Consider the following 22,288-nt stretch of genomic DNA (forward strand, 5'->3'; position numbering starts at 1 on the left):
CAAGTTTCAAGTTGATTGGACTTCAACTTCATCAGAAACTACCTTGACCAAAAACTTTAACCTGAAGCGGGACAGACGGACGAACGGATGGACGGACGAACGGATGCACAGACCGAAAAACATAATGCCCCTAGGTGGGGCATAAAAACATTAGGACCACTACTACACTCATAATTGGCACACCTCCCTGATTTTTTGTGGTCAGGATTCTTTTTTTATGTGTCATTTGGTTACTATTTCACTGAATTATACCTCATATAACCTTTATTCATAACATCCACATTCTTATTCTTAAAACTAAAAATATTTATTTTTTTTGTAACTTGAAACAGAAAACAAGTCATATTATAAATAAATCTTTTATACTTTTGAAGTAAATATAAATAGTCCCGATGAGATTAACTTCCAGTCATAAAATGAGATGATTTTTTTTGATAAAAAATTTTCAACATAAATTAGCACTAATTATTACATCACAGTTGGTCCACACAAGTATCAATTAATTATGCTTTATGAAAACGCTTTGACGAGTCTTTTGCATGGTCTAACAACATCTGACATGGTTTGAACTGTGGGCCATATAAACTCTCATATCTTAACATTTTGTCTACTAACTGTCCTGCACCATATAAGTCCAGGTATCTAAAGGGACCTACAATTGAAAACATAAGATTAAAACTATAGAAATTTCGGATTCTTTTAAGGACAAATTCTTCTTTCTGTTGTGGAAATTTAATGCAACCAGTAAGTTTTTTCAACATTATTTAAGAAGCTATTCATAGAAGATAATATGCCTGTAAGACATTAATGTACACATTTAAATGAACCATGTTAAAACAGCTTCTAGAAAGACCCAAATGCAAATCTAAAGCTGACAAAAAATTCTATGTAATTCCGACCACTTGAACCTGAATTGAACAGTTGTGATGACACATTTGTTCATGGACATGTAAAGGTGACAATGCAATTGTTGACTCCACAAGGTAAAAGGTTAAGAAGCAAATATTTCATTCTAATTCAGAATTACAAATAAGAATAAGATAAGTAAAAATTCATATACCAAGCTGCAGTGTAGCTTTATATCAATGTGACTTAAAAAGTACACAAAAAGACCCACAAGATACTGAATTGCTTGATATCTATATATATTTTTTTTAAATGGAATGGAATATCAATAATATAATGAAAAATGTAGATGTCTTTTGATCCACTGTGTCTTTCTGGTGCAGTCTCAACCCCCTCAATCCCAATTACTCTATACTAAGTAAGAACGCTAACCTAAGTATAGGTCATAATAAATAAAATGCTACTGTTTAGGTATCGAAAATATGAACAGTGAGTCCTTAGAAAAGTTGCATTTATGGAAAAATTCAGTCCTATGCAAAAGTTTTGAAACTAATACTATTATGTGTGAAATGAGTATACACAATTTGTTGTATTTATTTGGTATTAATTAGATAACTTGTAATCTTAATGAAGAAAATCAAATACGTGTATATATATATATATAGATAACAACAAGTTTGGCAGCTGGTGAAATGAATTTTTTCAAAGGTAATCGAGGCAAAATCTACTAAGTTTTGTAAAGTAGTAGGTATTGCAAACACTGATATATGATAATATTACCTACCTCCCATAAATGGAGGGAATCCTAACCCAAATACTGCACCAATATCACCATCAAGCTTTAAAAAGAAAGATCACAGTTTGCTATAACCTTTTTTTAACTAAAAATATTGGATGAACCGTGTGGTTTGTCAGTCAAGACATTTTTTAATTTTCAGCTATAGAATGAATTTTTTAAAACACAATGAAATAGAACTGCACATATCAATTATATAATTTTTTTGTGGGTTTTTATTTAAAAAGTGAAAAGAAATAATTATCCTTGTGAAAATTTGCAAAAATAAGTATGTAAATATGTATAATACTTACTTACATATGTGCTCAAAGATTTCGAACAGACTTCCGAGTAACTAATATTGAATTTGCAATAGCTCATACAGTATCAAGTTTATAAAATACATGATAGAAGTATAAAAGTCTCCCTCCAATTTCAAGTCAAACGATACTTTTACATGTAAAAACTTTGTGCCAACAATTAAAATACTTACAGGTGAATCTAGAATGCCCTCTTGTAAGCATAAAACAGCTTCATTGACAAAGCGAGAAACTAATCTATGTTGTATATCTACATCTGTATTCCTATAACAAACAGATAGTGGAAATTACATGAACATGTTTGATAAAATTCCCATAGGCTATATTCACTTATTGATCAAATGATGTTAAGATAAGTTCTTAAAGATGATATTCTATGGGACATTTCAACAATATTTGACTCTGACAAACCATGTCTTGCAGTGTAAATTTTTTTTTTAAAACGATATCAAATCATTGTATTCTTGCAATGACAAATAACAAATTTTCTTGTTTGTATTTTCACAGTGGTTCATGTTCAACTTATGATCACTCCCAATAAGCACGTTCTGCCAGCCACTTATTTTATACAAGTCTACCACAGATTCAGAGAAAGTGTTTACAAGGAAAAGACAATATTGGATGCAATAATACAGACTCATTTTAACAACAGATCTTAAATTGATAAATGTGTTTTTGAAAAGCCTTAAAAGTTAAAATTTCACTTCTGTTCAAAAGTGAAAAATTCATGGCAGCTTTATTTTTACTTTTTATTATCATAAAGATATCTGTTCCATGCAAATGCTCAATACCTAGCCACTTTTTTAGCCATGATTATGGATCTAATGATTGAAAAGAAACACGAACACAAAAGCATTCCATACATCATTCATGAATAACATTTTAACATACTTGGGATTGTGCAAGCACACTACATTATTAAAGAACATAGAATTAAAGAGACTGCCAAATTTTTCATGATAATGTGAGGAAAAGTTTGAATTGCAATATCTTTTCAGGTTTGTGAGGTTATATGTTATTTAATGGATGATACAGGTTCTAACATTCATTAAAAGATGAGGGAAATATGAGAAAATTGACTATCATTTATCATCATTCCGATGTGGTTGGGAAAAGATCTACAGCATTTTTTTTATCTATAAAGTTAACTTTTTGTTTGAAACAAATAAATACATACTCTGCCAATGGTTCCACACTGTATTTTTTAACTATTTCTAATGCCTCCTGATTTTCTGGTCTTGCCTTGGATCCTTTTTCATAAATATAACAACCTTTTCCAGCCTTTCTCCCTATGAATATAAATTTAGAACAATCAATTCTGAAATATATCTTAACTACTAATGTTAGTGATTCTTTTTTTTTTCCAAAGTGCAGCACTCAACTTACAGTCACCGTCTAAATTTTAATAGCAGTTTCTTCAATGGTGTGAAAGGAAGCAATGCCTCTGCAGCCAGATTATATAATAAAAATACACATGCATTTACCATGCAATACCAAAAAAAAAAGAGAGACCTGCTACAAATCATAATCTAACAGTTCTTTTCTGTCATCAGTTAGTTTTCCTATTACATTACTTGAATATCTCAAAGACTTATATATCTTGTAATATGAACAAAATCTAAACGTGATAATTAATTTGTAGGACAAATGGGATGTGAAATTTTGAACAAACACAAGAACATCTTAACAACTTTGGCAGACCTAAGGAATTCAAAAGTTTGATTTACCAGCATTAAGGCAAACAATACTAATTTTATAAAATTCTAGCCACTTAAAACTGTTTACAATCACCAGAACAATTGTGTAAACAACTTGAACATTCCCCTAAAATTTGCAAGCTTTCTTGGATTAAACAAATGCAGACAGCATATCCCCTCTGTCATTTAAGCTTTTACTCCACAAATAACATAATACTTTGAGGTTTTTGTCAACCATAACATTGATTTTTTAATATAATTTAAAGTTACTGATACTCTCAATGGATTAAGATTTCAACAGAGATGAAATGAAATAAATTCTGATATCTCGGGGTATATATATATATATATATGTATATGTCCAGGAGACAGCCCTTCCTTACCAAAAAAAAACAACCAAGACAAAAGACATAAAGAGGGCAACACACCATTTTCAACAATAGGTAAGCGTTTATACCATATGTCAAGCTATCAATCAACCTAAATCTATACAAGTTGTGAGTAGGTTTAAAAGAGAATATAACATTCTATTTCTTTATACTAAACCTAGATACAAACCTAAGAAACCAGCTGTTACCATATCTTTCAGTACGTTGACATTACCACCACCAAATCTATCTCCAAATACTTTTCCTAGATCTTCTGCTACGTGAGCAGCAACATCTACACCCACTTCATCAGCTAATGTTGCAGCTCCTACAGGGAAACCAAATTTCTTTGTTAATGCATCTAACTTCTTTGGTCCTACTCCTTCCTACAACATAAAAGAGACAACTGGTAAGGTACATTTCATCAGTGAAAAATAATAAAATTTTGTATTTGTCAATCATTAATTCATGATTGCTTAGTCTCACAAAAATTATGCCAATGAATGAAAATGTACTTAATAGGTCATTGAATTTAATATTTCTAACCAGGCACAAATACATCAATTGATTTTGTTAACCATGATTCAGTAAGTTTTTCCATGAGTTGTCTAGTAGACCAACCTGTAGCAGTCTGATAGCTTCTGACAACATGGGTGCTAAGATTCTAGTGGTGTAAAATCCTGGACCATCTTTCACTGTAATCACAACCTTTCCTTGTTTTAATCCTACAGCTACAGCTGATGCTATGAAAATAAAATCATAATAATGCTGTACTCAACAAATGTATACTATCATACCCAAGATACCAAACCCATAAACAAAGCTATATCTTGCAATGGCAAACAATAAAGGTAATTCTGAAAAACTAAAACAAATAGCAGCTGCACAATTGCATTTTGTATTGAATAATCTTCAAATGTGAATCTTATACATTTGTTTTTAGAAACATGACTGAATAAAATTTATACATTGCACATTTCTACAGAATACATGGAAAATTGCTGAAAAAGCTTTCCGACTTTTATTCAAAATAGATATAAATTCCTCATAGGGTTGACGCTTTGATTTAAACTGTCAAATCATAAGATTCAATCCTTAACCTGTATAGATAATTACCTGCTGTGTCCTTTGATGTTTTATCAGTGGTTATTATTTCTAACAATTGCATCTTATCAACAGGTGAAAAGTAGTGCATACCAATAAACTGTAACAAAAGTTATAGTATCACTGTAAGCCTTTGTAAAACAAAAAGATCAATGTACCAATTAAATTGAAAAATATAGAAATTTTAATTTTGGCATCCTAGGATCATTAAATAACATTTCAAAATCAAATTGTTACTCTCTAACATAGTAAACGACTCACATAAAATTAAATTAAATTCTTTTTTAAATGAGAAATTTAAACCTAATTATCTTGGACAATGAACAAAAGTAAGACAAGTTTATTTACCTTTTCTGGTCGTTTACTGGCTGTAGCTATCAGATTAATTGGTAATGCAGATGTGTTGGATGCAAATATACAATGTTCAGGTATATGCTAAAAATAAAAATACAGTTTTCAAAACATTATTCTAAAAGCCTATATGTTGATTTTTTCTGATCTACATATTAATTTATCATCATGTATTTAATGATATCTCAGATTGTTTATTACAATCTTTCCCTAAATACTTTAGATGTGTACTGATTGATACTTTGGTCTGGGAAAACATGATTTATGGATTTATTTTTTAGTTGTAATTGGCTTTAAACTAATTTTCAGTAACTCTTGAGTACTCTTGTATCAGTATTTTGTGTCTACTGTTTTCTTGTTAAGTATTTTTGTGCTTCATACTAATCTATTGAGGTGAGCCATTTGCAACTGATTTTTACAGTTTGTTCTTATGTTGAACTGTTACACAACTGTCCTAGGTTAGGGGAAGGCTGAGTGCCCACAAACATGTTTAGCACCACCACATTCTGTATGTGCCTGTCCAAAGTCAGGAGCCAGTGGTTTTCTTGGTTCATGTCTGTCATATTAGTTTTTTGTAAACTGAATTGTTACAAATTAGGCCGTTAGTTTTCTCCTTTGAATTGTTTCACATTTTTCATTTCGGGGCCTTTTCTAGCTCACTGTACGGTAAGGGTTTCGTTGAAGGCCATATGGTGACCTAAAATTGCTTATATCCACGTCATTTGAACTCTTGTGGATAACTGTCTCATTGGCAATCATACCACATCTCCATAATTTAATATAGAACATACAACACCAAGACCAAGATCTTATATGGTAATATCCATTGTTGTGACTATAACTATTTCACTTAAACCATTGGTCTTGAGAGTTATAAGCTTTAACGATATTGGTAAAGGACAAATCAATATAAATTAAACTTTTTTATCAGCATCTTTCATTTTCCTATATTATTTTTTTCAACCTTTTTTTTTTATTAAATGCAGACTAACCTGTTCTACTTCCTTGACAACTTTATGTTTAATGTTGATATCCTCAAAAACAGCTTCTATAACCATATCAACTTTATTAAATCCAGAATAGTCTAATGTTGGATCCATGAATGACATTAAATGATCTCTTTCAAACCTATCAAATAACATCTTCCATTAGATTAATTGAATAATTGATGGATGCTTTAATAATAACATCAAACAGCATATATTATATGTATATTCAGTACAATAATATGAAAATAACCATGTACTTCACTGGTATGTTGAGCTAAATTTTTAATATGCTAACGAGGTAACAGTTTGCAGGAAGACAGTGTTCTGATTCTGAGCTGTCAAATCTTTGCTCTAACTCATAAATGCTGATCGGATGAGTAGCAAATACCAGTTTATAAATGTTTTGACTGTGCCAGGGATCAAATCCAAAATCCCTTGCACTTGAGACTAGCACATTAACACTAGACCTCAGAAGCAGTATCTACCATCAGAGATCATATTTTTTATATTTTGTACATATTTTGTAATCTAAAGTTCACAAATTCAATTTCAAGACAATTTATTCTTACACACCAACATAAGTTTTCATAAATAAATGGAGCTATGAATAAAAGTGAGTGAAAAATTTCACGTAAGTGTTAAATGTATCGCATGCTGGTCAATTTTATTGGTGGAAATTTTGAGAATATTTAAGTTAGATTCAGAATAAGTCAACTATGGGATAGTAAACCTCTACATGTACATGTAAACATTCTTTGCATCGGAATTAAACATATTTATTCTAAAACCAGTTGTTGGCATGACACAGGTTATGTTCTTCTCATATATTACATAACGGTATAAAACTAAACCTCTAACAGGAGGGATTGTGCCTGATATTCATATGATGAAGACATAATCTTTCGATCAGTTTAATTGAGGTCTGGAGCTGGCATGTCAGTAACTGCTAGTAGTCTGTTGTTATTTATGTATTATTGTCATTTTGTTCATTTTCTTTTGTTTCCTATTCTGACATCAGACTTGGACTTCTCTTGAACTGAGTTTTACTGTGCGCACTGTTGTGCATTTGTTTTTTCTACATTGGCTAGAGGTATAGGGGGAGGGTTGAGATCTCAAAAAACATGTTTAAACCCGCCACATTTTTGCGCCTGTCCCAAGTCAGGAGCCTCTGGCCTTTGTTAGTCTTGTATCATTTTTAATTTTAGTTTCTTGTGTATAATTTGGAGTTTAGTATGACGTCCATTATCACTGAACTAGTATACATATTTGTTATGGGGCCAGCTGAAGGACGCCTCCAGGTGCGGGAGTTTCTCGCTGCATTGAAGACCCATTGGTGGCCTTCGGCTGTTGTCTGCTCTATGGTCGGGTTGTTGTCTCTTTGACACATTCCCCATTTCCATTCTCAATTTTATTCTGTCCTATTCACTTCAAGTCATACTGATGTTGTTCAAATCTTTCACTTTGAACTTCACTTCAGTACTTTTTCTAACAAGAACATGTCTAATTTGCACTAAATTAAACATTTGTACATTTAATCTTTCTTTATATATGACATGACTGTAGAGATTTAAATATACATAGTTTATTACTGTAAATTCATAAATTACTGTGTGCATTTATTATTGCGATAGTTGGACAATCAACATACATGAGAGTTTATTTATTGGGATTTCAGGAAATGTTGCATACAAATGATGCTATCAAAATTTAAAGTGGGACTTTTTATTTTTACAACACTTATCTAGTTGCTATTTTTGCAATATTAAAGAAAAACAGCAAAATACTCAGAATTGACAGTATATAAATTCAAACATACGTAGTTATCTTCTTTCTTTTAGCTTGTTTGTTCAATCCTGCATACACTTGTTCTTCACCCCTGGCTAATCCTTGAAGTGACATATCTTTCATTGTTACATGATATCCTTTGTCTATGCTTACTTGTACTACACCAGCTCCCATTAAACCAGCTCCAAGAACAGCAATATGCCTACAAAATTTGTAATAAATTTTGTACTGTCCAACAATTCTATACACAGATTCATGACAGCAAAAATTACGATCTTGCATATTTTGGTTTTTAAATATGGTGTTTATACACTATTCTTTCTGTAAATTGTCAGCAGATAATCTTTCCATGTTTTTTTTTTATCTAAATCAGTCATTTTTGACTACCTAAACCAAAAACTTTTTATAAACTATTATAAATTTGGTTTAACACTTTATTCATTATGCAAGACATTCTTAATATTATTTAGCTAAAAAATGTAGGAAATTTGTACTGCATTGAACACTACAATTTGTTGTTCACTTGTACCCATGAAATCCATGAATATTTGTACACCATGAATAACAATGAATCCACAGTATAACATTGGTCTTAAGAGCTATGGGCCTTTACAGATATTTGTATACAAAATCAACCATAACATACTTGGTCTCTCTCTGTGGTTTGCCAAATCTGTTCTTCTTGCAGTGAGTTTGTCCATGATATAATCCTATCAATGCTTTTGAATGTGTGGTCATACCTAATTCACCAAAGGCCTGAAATAATCATTTAAAATCATTGTTCAAAAATTAAAGTTTAATATAAGCAGTTCATAGACCAATTGAAATAGACATCATTATAAAATCAACTAACAACATGGTTTTTCAATATAAAATATGTCTGCTCTATGACTAGGATATTAGTTCTCTTCTTTGAGAAAAATAAATTCCATTTTACACTAGAAATCATTCCGATATTGTAAGATTTGACTAACTTGAAGATCATAGTAGCCTGAACCATTAAAACTGTTTTTTTTTTAAATAATACTGAAAGCCTTTCTCTAATACCAATTGGGACAGCAATTTCAGGAGAAGATATTTGAATAAGTTCATGATTGAAGTAAAGTTGTGAGAAAACACACACTGGCCCTCTGGAGAGCATCTAAGTGAAGCAAATAGCACAGACAGACAATTTGGAAAGGATATAATAACAAAAAAGGATAAAAATAAAACTACACACAAAGGGCAATCAGATGTATGGACATTTTACTTTTAGATATTTGTGTAAACAATCATTTTGCACTGCCATTTATCAATAATTGCATTTATAAATTCAATAAGACTTTGATCTTTTTAAAATAGCCAAGCAAATTATCAAAGGTAATTGTGATGGGAGAACTTGTTTTAAGATGCTTAAGATTTGCCATCATCTCAAATTATAATCAAGTAAAAAACAAAATTAAGTTTACCTCCGATTCTGCCTTGTATCCAGCTGCGGATCCAGGTTTGTTCATAAGACTTGTTTTCACTATCTGAAATCACAATATAACATAGAAAGTTAAACTTTGATAAACTTTATTGGACAAGATAGTTACTGGTAGCTAGTAGCTTTAGTTAACAAGCTCACCCCCCAAAAAAAACCCAAAAAAAGGGGGGGGGGGGGGGGGGGGGGGGGGAGGGGGGGGGGGGGGAGAACCTGTAGTGACCTGTTGTTCAGACAGTAATATACTCTCTAAAAAATCTGTTTTAATTAACTATGACATTGACCTTGGATCTTTTGACCTCAAAATCAATAGGGATCCTTCTCTTATTATATGTGACCATAAATCCATCTAAAAATTGCAAATATAAACTATTTGAGTAAGCATCCAAAAAACAAAATGACTTGGGAACTGTTCAACAACTCTACCCCCTCCTCCCTTCTTTGAAGCATGGGGTGTAATTACAATTTTCACTGTCGAAGTGCACAACCATGACTTCAAAATGACATCATCACTGACTGAATGTGCCAAATCTTGTTCATTTTGTATTTGTCAGGTCTTATTACATATTTTCATTAAATATTTATGAAAAGAACTAAACTTAATTTTCGTAGAATAATGGGACCAATAACTACTTCTTGTGAACCAACTTCTTTTTTGTTTAGGCATCACTTTCTACAGACCACATCAGTCTTCTACTCCATACCTAAGCAGTTTCCTGTCAACAGCTCTTAAGTAAAAATATTTGAGCATCTTTTTAGTTTTGAATCTCCTTACTTGAAGGGTTACTAGGGTAAAGAAAAGAGGTCAATTTGACTTCTCTCTTCCTGCAGTAAACCCATGCTATAAAAGGTGGGTAACTTTTTGGCTGTGCAGAATATATAAATATGCACAAACATTGTTTCTATTGTGTAAACAAATGACAATCATATCATACAATCCAGTCACTTAATAATGTGAACATTCTGAATACAATTGTGGAATTATCTTGACAAAATTGTTATAATTGAAACAGAGAACTGTTCAAGACCAAAACAAAATGTGAACTTACATCTAAAATTTTAAGTGGAGCAGGATAGTGTCCACCTGAAGCTTTCATTACTTGTTTTCTAGCTTGATTTAAAACTATATCAGGACCAAATGAATACATAACTCTTCCCATAATTTCTGAAACAAAGATAGAGGTATGATTACAGTCTACAAATATAGAGGTATGATTACAGTCTACAAATATAGAGGTATGATTACAGTCTACAAATATAGAGGTATGAGATACAATTTACAAAGTCAGCACAGAAAAATATTTTTATCTTTAACCCATTTCAAATTCCTTTATTTCTGGCAAGTTGAATTACATATCTTTAACCCATTTCAAATTCCTTTATTTCTGGCAAGTTGAGTTACAGTCTATTTATTTGAGTATGTACACAGAATAATAATGTTAAGTTGCCTTGTTTGTTAGTTGAACCATGCAATCAATAGTTTCTTTGTTTTATTATTTCCTGTAAGAATCTATACACTGTATATCTACAAATTTACAGCTACACGTCACAGATGCTGACTGATAATCTGAGCTATCATCTCCATGTAAAAGTAGCTAATTTCTGGCAAGTTGAGTTACAGTCTATTTATTTGAGTATGTACACAGAATAATAATGTTAAGTTGCCTTGTTTGTTAGTTGAACCATGCAATCAATAGTTTCTTTGTTTTATTATTTCTTGTAAGAATCTATACACTGTATATCTACAAATTTACAGCTACACGTCACAGATGCTGACTGATAATCTGAGCTATCATCTCCATGTAAAAGTAGCTAATTTCTGGCAAGTTGAGTTACAGTCTATTATTTGAGTATGTACACAGAATAATAATGTTAAGTTGCCTTGTTTGTTAGTTGAACCATGCAATCAATAGTTTCTTTGTTTTATTATTTCCTGTAAGAATCTATTAAACTGTATATCTACAAATTTACAGCTACATGTCACAGATGTTGACTGGTAATCTGAGCTATCATCTCCATGTAAAAGTAGCTATTCATATATGTCAGATGCTTATAAAAAGAATATTTTAACTTACAGTACTATTCAAACCTTTATACTTACTTTCCATTAATGATTTACTTCTATTTGGTTTTTTTAAACTTCTATTTGCTAATGATCTGAAAAACCAGCATAATCATTATATCATTAAATTACTGTTGATTAAAGTCTCATGCTATTCTTAAATCATATCAAAAATTGTGCTTTAGTTACATTGTTTTTAATAAATGATGGTGGTTCTTTTCTGTATAAACTTTAAATGCTGTATGAAGGACATAATACTGATGTAAATACAAAAGTCAACCATTCAATGTCACAAACCAGTTGTATCACAATGTAAGTGGCATTTTGGAATAGCAGGAAACCTTCAGAGTTTCAAAGATTCAAGAATGTAACTAATATGGTTAAATTGCCTTATTTCAAATATTTTTTTATTATTCCTTTTTTTCATCATGGTCATATTGTTTTTAAGTATGTAGATATTGTAATGGAAAGGTGTGAAAATGTCAAAGAAAAAAATTGATCTTGTTGAAAATATGATATTAGGGGAAATACTTCTTAAAAAACATTTTGTTGTTTTTTTAATATGCATGATATTTCTAATGGGTATTATAAATTGGAAAACTTCAACAAAAATTTAGATTTCTTCATTTTTTCTATACACTTTTGTATATCTATTAAAATATTGTGATGTCACAACTTTTGAAAATATGGCTAATTTATTTTTATAACTTAATGCTTTATAGTTTCATATTAACTAAACTTATAAATTAATTTGGTTTGGTGCTTTAATAGTATCACATTTTTTTCTTTTCTATGCATTTTTGAATTGTTTACAAAACCTTGTCCATAAACCTTTATATATCATCAATTTAATATGGAGTATATATCACCCAGGCTTGTGTGTTGTGTTGTCTGCTGTTGTTAGACTTTGTCTTTTTGGGGTTATCTCCCTCTAGTCAAGACAAATAGATAGTATCCATTCCTTGCTCAATGACTACTTATTTACAAGAGAAAAACCAATCAAATGAAATATACAGCTTATGAGTAATGAAGTGTTTCAAAACTTTAACTGAAAAAGAAGTAAAATATTCCACAAAACCAAAAATGAAGAAAAGAAAAATACATACTTTGCAGTTTGAACAGCTACTTCATGCAGGTATTCCATTGTTCTTGTTTCAGCATCTTTTAAACCATCTCCTAAAACATTATAAAAATTTCTTATTGAAAGCGATGTTTATCATAAAACATCTTGATGAGTTTTAATAATTTTTTCTACTAAAAAAAAACAACTCATAATTGTATCTATCGCACATATTTTATGTCTCTTTCCTGAGTCATTTAGATTTTTCTTCCTTAATAACTTATGTGAAAAGTAAATGAACATTTATTGAGCAAGCTCACAAACATGTGACCCCAACATTTAGTAATAATCATGACTGAGAGTGTAGGGCCATATAATCTCCATTGAAATTAGATGTGCTAATACTCATACTACTGCATACCATTAGTGGTTCATCTCAAACTATCCTATTCAGGAACATTAACATACAAACTATGCAAAATTGAAAGTCAATAGACTATGACTGAGAGGGTGTGGTCAAATTATCTTCATGGATATGATATGTTATAATGCTAATACAACTGCATATAAAATATCATTGACTTACAATTAGTGGTTATCGTTAAACTCACTATAACATGTAAACAAGGTGACATTTTCAAATTCAATAGACCATGATTGAGGGAGCAGGTCAAATGTTCTTCATGGATATAAGATGTGCCAATGCTAATACACCTGCATCCAAAATATCAGTGACTTGTCATTAGTAGTTCCCCATAAATCTCCATAATCACAAATTTTAACAAATGGTTGATATTGGCCCAGAGACTACACACCCAAGTCTCACCTCAGTGAGTACATCGAGGTGAAACAAAAATGAGGTAAAAGTCAATAGTAACAAATCTAACAATTAAATTAAGCATGTTCATTAAACCTATGATAATGTCAAAATATTATCTCTTTATATATATTAGTGACATTTTGTTTGTAATTCCCATAAATGTTTACTATTGATTCAATATCAATACTTTTTTTCTATGATCAGGTGTTTGACTGACTGGATATTGAGTAAGCAACATTAACATCAAGAATCATATTTTGAATATTAATGAATAACATATGGTCCAATTGATCCAACTTGTTTTAACTCCAGGCTAATTACATATCACTTACTTGTAGGGTATAATCTAGAGAAACAAATATACAATTTTTACTTCTCATGTATGCCACTTTTTGGTTGCAAGAGGCTGGGCTGATAAAAAAACATGACAGAGACAGAAATGTTAGGCATGACCTGAATTTTACATTAAATGAATAAACCATGTTTAAACCTACCTAATGGAGATACTATATGATCAACCAAGCCTATTTTTTTGGCCTTCTTAGGTGGTATGTTTTTACCAGTCAGCATCATATCCATAGCATCTGTCACAGGTAACTGTAAATAAGCATGTTAAAGATATACAGTGTATACATTCTACCACTTGGCTCTATTGTCAGAGTGTATTTATCTCCATGAATCAGATATGCCTTTAATAAATGTATAACATATTATTTTTAATTTCAATAGAGAGAACTACTTTCTGTCATTATAAGCAGAAGTGTCCCATGCAAAAGTCAATAAATTAAGAAATGAAACTTATCAAAATCATCAAAGTTATCACTGGCATGAATTATCTGCAAATAGTCAATCATTCTATATAAACACTGGTAACCTCATAAATTTATTTATTTAGCATTATATAAACTGACCTAATTACTCCTGGATGTTGACCTAGTTCAAACACACTTGCATAGAAGTTTATATGACCTTATGACAGCACCTAATAGTATCAACAGAACATGCAAGTAGATCAAAACTATCTTCTTCTAACTGAACTTGATGCTAACCTTCTCAACTCAATATAACTTTTTATTATTTATGTCATTATCTCTTTGACATATATACCCCACATCTTCTTTTATTCATATCTATATTCTATTCAAAACCATTCTACAAATTAAAAGTATATGAGAATCAAAATTGGCACAAAACTTTAAAATTCACTCATGAGTAAAATACAGGTCAAGATGACCAATTTGTGATGTGGTAGATAGCCTCATTTACGGACATTTTATTAAAATTGGATGATCCTCTCTTTTTAATAGTGTCTGAGATATGGACTCCATCCATCCCAATTTTTCTAACAAGCAATTATAAATATTCATATACCTCTCTTAAAAGTCTCTGTGTTCCACCAGCACCTGGCAACAGTCCAAGCATTACTTCAGGGACACTTAGTTTTGTCTTGTTGTCGTCAACAGCAATACGATAATGACATCCTAATGCAGCCTGAAAATCAGTGCAATATGTTAATTTTTTTTTTTTTTCAGAGGATGCAGTTAATATAAACACATAAATTTAACATAAAATTGTAGTTCACCTGTATCTCTGTTACTACTTTTACTTGCTACGCTTTAAAAAAATCAAGTTGTGATTAGAGTTCAATAATTCCATTTTGGTAATTATTACACCAGAATTTTACAAAAAGAGGCAAATATTTGAAAAATTTTCTTTTTTTGCATTGGGAATGGGCCAATTCCTTGTACTAAATCCCCGAGTCGAATATGCATATTTGTAATGTGTTATGAGTTATTTCAACATTTTTCTTAAAGTTTTGGGCAGTTATCTTTTATTTCGTTTCAATAATAATAATATTCTTGCCAAAGGCACATTAATTATTATATTGAAATTAAATAACTCATGTTGCTATCAAGTGATATCCATTTTTTACCCCTTATAAAACGTATAAGTATTAGCACCAAGTGTTGACATACCTCTAATCCACCTCCCATGCATGTACCCATTATTGCAGCTACAACTGGTTTTTTACAGTTTTCCACATCCTGGAATATCTGCTGTCCCTTCTGAGAAAGACTTGTTAATTCTTCTGCAGTTTTACATTTTTCTAACATTCTGAAAATTAGCAATCATAGAATTTTAGTAATTGTAGCATTGCCGATTAAAATAACTCTGAATTACATAATTTATCGACTTCATATACAGTAGTGTATATGTAATTTGCGTTTTCATGGAAAATAGGCACAGCTTTTTAACATGATTGACAAAAATGAATCAGGATTACTTTGGATACAATTTTGGTATCTTCATTCAGCTACTTACCCAATATCTGCACCAGCAATAAAACATCCTGGCTTTCCTGAGGCAACAACAATGCTACTGACTTTACTGTCTGTGTTTGCATGATTGAATAAATCTACAAACTCCTGCTGTACATCTATTGATAAAGTATTAACCTACAATATACATTTTTATTGTAAAAGCAAAACTAAAATCATTTAAAGATGGTTATTAATCTTACTGATGGAAATAAGGTTTCCAAATTATCATTACCATCAAGACAATGCAACAAATAATTAGCAACATAATGAACAATATTAATTGCAGTACATGTAGTAGTTTCAATGTTAAATCTAACATGACAATCTCCTTGAATATTCTGTATAAAAAACAATTTCTTTTTTAAACATCTGCTAGACTTATTTATGTTTTTACTATTGAAAGTAGACTGATTGCAAAATAAATAAAAGGATATGTGGGGTATAAGTCAACAGATCGCAACAAAACAGCAAACATCTAAGACATCTAGATGTCAACATAAGATCTTCAACAATAGACAATTATCTATACAAAATGTCAAGCAATAAAATACCAAAAGTATATAAAGAAATATCATCATACTATTTCTAAGGCGATCTTAGGTAACTACATTATGATTGTATTTATAAAATAAAAATGATAGATCATTACATATTTCACTTTCCATAGAAAAGCATACAACAATCAATCAATCCAATAAATTGCTTATCAATGGGACCTTTGACCACAAGGTAAACTTTTCAAGTAACTTGAACATGTCCAGGCCATAACTTTTTTATCTTTTGAGAAAGACTTGATATTTGCAAGCGAGTACATCACCCTAAGACAATCATGACAATGTGTTGTATACTATGGGATATGAACTTTATCTTTGACTTAACAGTCAGGTGACTTATTGAAATAAGTGATTTTTAAATCACTTATTTAAGTAGCAAATTCGAAGTTTTGTCACAAATTGTGATTTTGTAGTTTTAACAAAATTTTAAACACACAGGTTTAGATAATATCTTTTCATTAGTAAAATTGAAAAAAATGAACTTTTTGCTTCTTTTAAGCAGCAAGGTTTATGCCTTTGATGCAATCATTTAGCTGCAAATTCTATTTTAGTTGAAAAAATGCTATAAAAATGGCTTTACATAATGAACTGATACTTTCTTAACAGATTTTTCCCAGCAGTGGGATTATTTTTCCTGTAAAATTCAAGGTTTCATCTTATAGATTATGTAATAAAATTCTACTGTTCGCGATCAAAATTTCACTGTTCGGGGGTGTTGAAATTAGTGGGGGTTATTAAAATAATGATACTTAAAGAAGTGATTTTTTGGAAGAAAATTGAGGTATGATACTAAAACAAGTGATTTTTATGTCATTATCCTAGATTTAGTACAATGTCATCACCTGACATGACCTGGTCATCCTATCAACACAGATGTTGGTTCTGATAATTTTAGCAACATAATTAATCCCTGGATCATTAGTATTCTATATTTAAAGCTACAACAAAATTAAATCACTTAGTCTAGTGATTAATTTGTACTACTTAAATAGGTGATTATTAAAGAAAGACAACTCTTACTTCCAACCTTTATGGACATAATGTTACTTGAATCAGTGATTTAGAAAATCACTCATTTAAGTAAGTCCCCTGACTGCTTAAGGGTCAAAGTTTTTAAATCATGCTTCATTCAATATGTTTCAAGCCCTATATTTCCCCATTGATTAACAGTGTATATTGGACTAATTAGGAAACATACTGCATATCATATTTGTTTTTAGTTTATTGTGTTGTACATAAATCAGGCTGTTAGTTTTCTCGTTTGCATTGTTTTACATTTGTCACTTCGGGTCCATTTATAGCTTGCTGTGCCGTATGGTTTGGCTCATTGTTGAAGGTTGTATTGTGGCCTATATTTGCTTACTTTTATGTCATTTGGTCTCTGGTGAGTAGTTGTCTCATTGACAATCATACCACATCTTCTTACTTTCATATTTATTCATCTAAATAGTTCTAGTTTACCTTTGAGTTTGGTGTGTCAAATTTAATTACAGCTACATCTCCTACTGTTTCATATTTTAAATGTGCTGAAATTAAAATTAGAACAAATTGCTGACAACCACAACTTTCTACAATATTCAACTAGAATAAACAAACATGATTCTAATGACTGTAAAATTTAAATTATGCAACAAGTAATCAGAATAAGTGCCAATCTGCCTAAGAGTCAGGCAGTGGTGAAAACATAACATATAAAACCCACTCAATTTTGCATTAATTCAAGTTCAAAATATTTAATGGTGCATGAATAAAACATTCATTTCCTTTTCCTGTTCCGGTAAATCAAGATATAATTTGGTTGAAATACACTAGAAATTCACAATTAAGGGGAGCTAACTCCGTAATTTGCTATCATTCTAACCAAAATTTATCTAGAGATTTCTCGAATTACCAGACACACAGAAACAAATGACCTACCATTTTGAACTCAGGATGAGGGTAACTTACAAAGACTGGCATTTAAATATCGAACATTTACAAATGTGATTAAATTTGCTGTCAAAAGTTAAAGACATTAGTACATTGTTTAAAATTACCGACAACAGTAATTATGGCACCTAAAATATATTAATTTACAAAGCAAAAAAATACCAAGTTTTACAATTCACTGTTCACATTTTAACTTCTTCCATTCAAGTTTTTATTTCAAGTAAAAAATAAACAGCAGCCTCATTTCGAGATGGAATACATTTCATGTTATATCGACTTGATGCCAAACTAAATTAAGGTTATCATTTAAGGTAAGGTTTTATGCAGAAATAAGCATCCATCTTTATTTACATTGTAGATAATTATGGACAGGACATTGTTATTAAGGAATAGTTACTACGGAGAAAATGTGCAAAATTTTTACATGAATGTCTATCCCAATACATGTGCATCTATCATGAACATGATCCTACAAAAATATTTTATGTTATATTTTATTGAGGTGTCTTTTTGAATTACAACAGGGTAAGAAAATAGGACATCTTTGTTCTGTAAAATGTGAAATATAATAAAAATGTATCTTACCATTCATACAAGAGCCTGTTGAGAAAAAATGTCTGTATTCTCCTAAAACAGAAAAAAAAGCATTCAAGTGTTTAATCAATATAGTTAATCTACCAGTGTTTATGACACTTTTTAAGCAGTTACTTAAAGATTGGCTATACATGCCATTTTACAGAGAAAATTAACTATATTTACAAATCTACATGTATAGGTCATCATAAGGTTTTCAACAATTGCAAAACCCATTCTGTATAGTAAGCCATAAAGGACCCAGACAGGACAAAATGTAAAATAATTCAAACGAGATAACCAACAATTTACGAAAGTTCAAAAGTTTGTATCAATTTTCAGAAATATTTTTTTATTCAGTGTCCAATATGTAATTCAATTCATATGTACATGTAGATCCAATGCCCTGTCTTGCTGCATTTCCTTACAACTTTTAGAAACTATCAAATCTACTTACAATTTTTTAATAAAACACTTACTGTCAACTGAGCAAACAAAGTTATTGAAATTGATATATTTATCTATTCATTACATACTAGTCAGATTTTTTAGAGAGTACAAGTAGATGGAAGATTAACATGAAAGGACAGACCTCATCACTTAATGAGGTTCTCAATTTTAGAAAACTGACCATTTTCACATAAATGACTATTTATTAAAGCATTGTAAAGCTTGTTATACAAAATGTTTTAGAATACTAATTTCTTTCAACAGAATCAAAATAGATTTTCATAAATTTCAAAATTTACTTCACTGCAGTACAGTTTATAGTATGATAAATTACCCTGCTTAAAATCATAATCACACTTTGGTGTGCAACAACAAAACAAGGGAAGCTCGCCCTTAAATCAGACACTGTATAGTCTGCACTGCTCTTTGCACCTTAAATGGAGCACAGGTTAAGAATTCCTGTAAACTACCACCAGATTTCAAAAGATTGATGTCCCAAATACCCTATGAACTGCTCTGAACTAATCATAAAACATTTAACTTGCTGCTCTGAATTAGCCTTTGAGACATACACTTCTGACCTTGGGTTGGAGTCGTTGGACACCGGCAAATAAAATGTGTAAATGACAGATTTGATGGTAAAAATCATCTTGAACATGATACATTGTATTACACACTTAGTTAAGGCACATAAATAAAATTAAACAATAATCATTTGTCACTGGAGAAATAATTAATTTGAAATTTTGACGCTATTGACATCAATGTCCGATTCTAAGGCATCAAAGCAGCTGTAAACCCATCCAAAATAGAGTTTGATAGAGAGAACTCAATTATCAGTCAGGGGTACTACTTAAACAAGTGATTTCAGAATCACTCCCTCGAGTGATTTTGGCTGTGAAATATTAAAAATTTTCACACAGACTTTTTAAAATCACTGAAACAAGTAATTTTAGAAGTTAAAATGTAATCACTTTAATAAGTGTTTATAACATTTTCTTGATATTTTTCCCACAAGCTTGATTTTTTTATTGGTAAAAAGACAACAATTCCATTGAAAAAACAACTATGTATATGCAGAAATTGTCTTTTGCTTGATAAGCCTGACACTTTTACAGTTTTTTTTAAATATGCAAAAACTGGAATAGTTTGTAGATCAGGTCATAACCTTGAAGTAGATCATTCTAACTCTAAAGAAAACCAATCAGGTTACCTAATATTGTTGATCTTTGTCTGATAGTAAGAGTAGTTAATGAATTTTTGATTACAGAAAAATTCCCAAGGGTACTTTTAAAAGCTTTAGCACACTGCCCAAGCGCACTGGTGAAATTAATATACAAAGAAAAAGGGATAATTGATTTATGTAGGAAAATTATAGAAAAGATTGTGAAAATATGGAAAATCAATGAAATTAGCATTTGAAGATCAAAGAAAACACTAAAATCACTTAAATAAATCACTGAAATAAGTGATGATGAAATCACTTGTTTAAGTAGCACCCCTGACTGATTATGGGATTTATGAGTTACATGTGTTAATCGTCAATTGCTGTAAAAGACGTCATCGAACAATTGATTCTTAGTGTGATGAAATAACATGACATTGTGACATAGGAAATGTATGGGAAAGTGCATGAAATAATTCGGAAGTTGTCTATACACCAATCTTTATGAATGAGTTACGATGCAGTCCGGTAAATCCGCCCACATAAGGCTTTGATCGTATGTATTTCTGCTTAATTATATACAAATTGTATCAAATTTAACATAAATCGATTCACTGACAAATCAATTTTGAGTAGTTTATCTGTGTTTTTATCGGAAATGTGTTTGTCCGGTAAATCCGCCCATGGGCAGTAAATATGTATGGAGGGCCAGTTGATCACATATTTATGAAAGGAAAAGGTGATCTATTAATAAACCACTTATATAGATATTCTAGACAATCAGAAAAATTTTCAAGGCAGAAACAAGTTTTGTAAGCAATAATAGATTATCACTAGCTTTAGGAACTGTATTATATATATCATTAGATATTTTCGTAATAAAGGATTTTTCTTTAACATTTGACATGCAGTAATGATGAGTACAGTTCCTATGAATAAAGTAACAGACGAAATATTCACGGAAGTGACAATTATGGAAGTAAATTGGAGTGGGCGGGTTTACCGGACACTACTGTACACCAGTTGACCAAATGTCAATTGCTTAAACAACTTCATTGAACAAACAGTTCTTACTCTGTTACTGTGATGTAATACATTGTAATATAAGCATTGTGAAAGAGTAAATTTACGGAAAGTGCAAGAATTCAACGAGTTTTTTTTTATCGACCTTGACTACCAATGAGGGACTTGCACGGTTAGTATAGAATTCAAAGACAAAAGTCGTACAACATGTCTAAAGACTAAACAGTTAGGGCCTAATTTGAGGGTATAACAACCAGCTACCATACCACATCTCTAATTTTTATAATCTGCAAATTTAGATGTGTCAATATTTTTCTTGTAAGAAGGTGAAAATGTCAAAAATAGGAGGTATGTGAGACCTAGGGGCAAGTTATCCTACACAGAAATTATGACATCCTTTGAGGACGATGAACTTATACAGTAAGGTCAATCAGGATAATGTGTAGTCTATTCTGCAAAATATCAACTTGAATATAAGAAACGTAAGATACTTATGTGATCACCTTGTGCTACACGCCCAAGCGACGAAGATACAAATTTACAAGCTCTCAGTATCCTCATGCTGGACGACATGACTTCGATATCGGTGCCGGTTGAACTTTGGTCTCTCTCGGAAAATCTCGTAAAAACTCGT

General features: G+C 30.9%; 1 protein-coding gene across 1 annotated transcript; it reads right to left on the minus strand.

Moving 5' to 3' along the window:
• Positions 1-345: 345 nt before the first annotated feature.
• LOC127698759 (trifunctional enzyme subunit alpha, mitochondrial-like) lies at positions 346-22,280 on the minus strand. The gene is made up of 22 exons (XM_052202431.1): positions 22,158-22,280; positions 19,029-19,070; positions 17,976-18,040; positions 15,962-16,095; positions 15,616-15,754; positions 15,011-15,130; positions 14,134-14,236; positions 12,866-12,935; positions 11,799-11,854; positions 10,747-10,862; positions 9,684-9,746; positions 8,882-8,991; positions 8,267-8,437; positions 6,454-6,589; positions 5,459-5,545; positions 5,123-5,210; positions 4,628-4,749; positions 4,197-4,392; positions 3,119-3,230; positions 2,115-2,205; positions 1,631-1,685; positions 346-652 (listed from the first exon to the last, which is right to left on the minus strand). Exons 1-22 carry the CDS (start codon positions 22,225-22,227, stop codon positions 504-506), a joined length of 2,295 nt encoding a protein of 764 aa, XP_052058391.1. The 5' UTR covers positions 22,228-22,280; the 3' UTR covers positions 346-503.
• Positions 22,281-22,288: the final 8 nt, after the last annotated feature.

Source organism: Mytilus californianus, unplaced genomic scaffold (assembly GCF_021869535.1).
Source record: "Mytilus californianus isolate M0D057914Y unplaced genomic scaffold, xbMytCali1.0.p SCAF_1, whole genome shotgun sequence".
Taxonomy (NCBI): domain Eukaryota; kingdom Metazoa; phylum Mollusca; class Bivalvia; order Mytilida; family Mytilidae; genus Mytilus; species Mytilus californianus.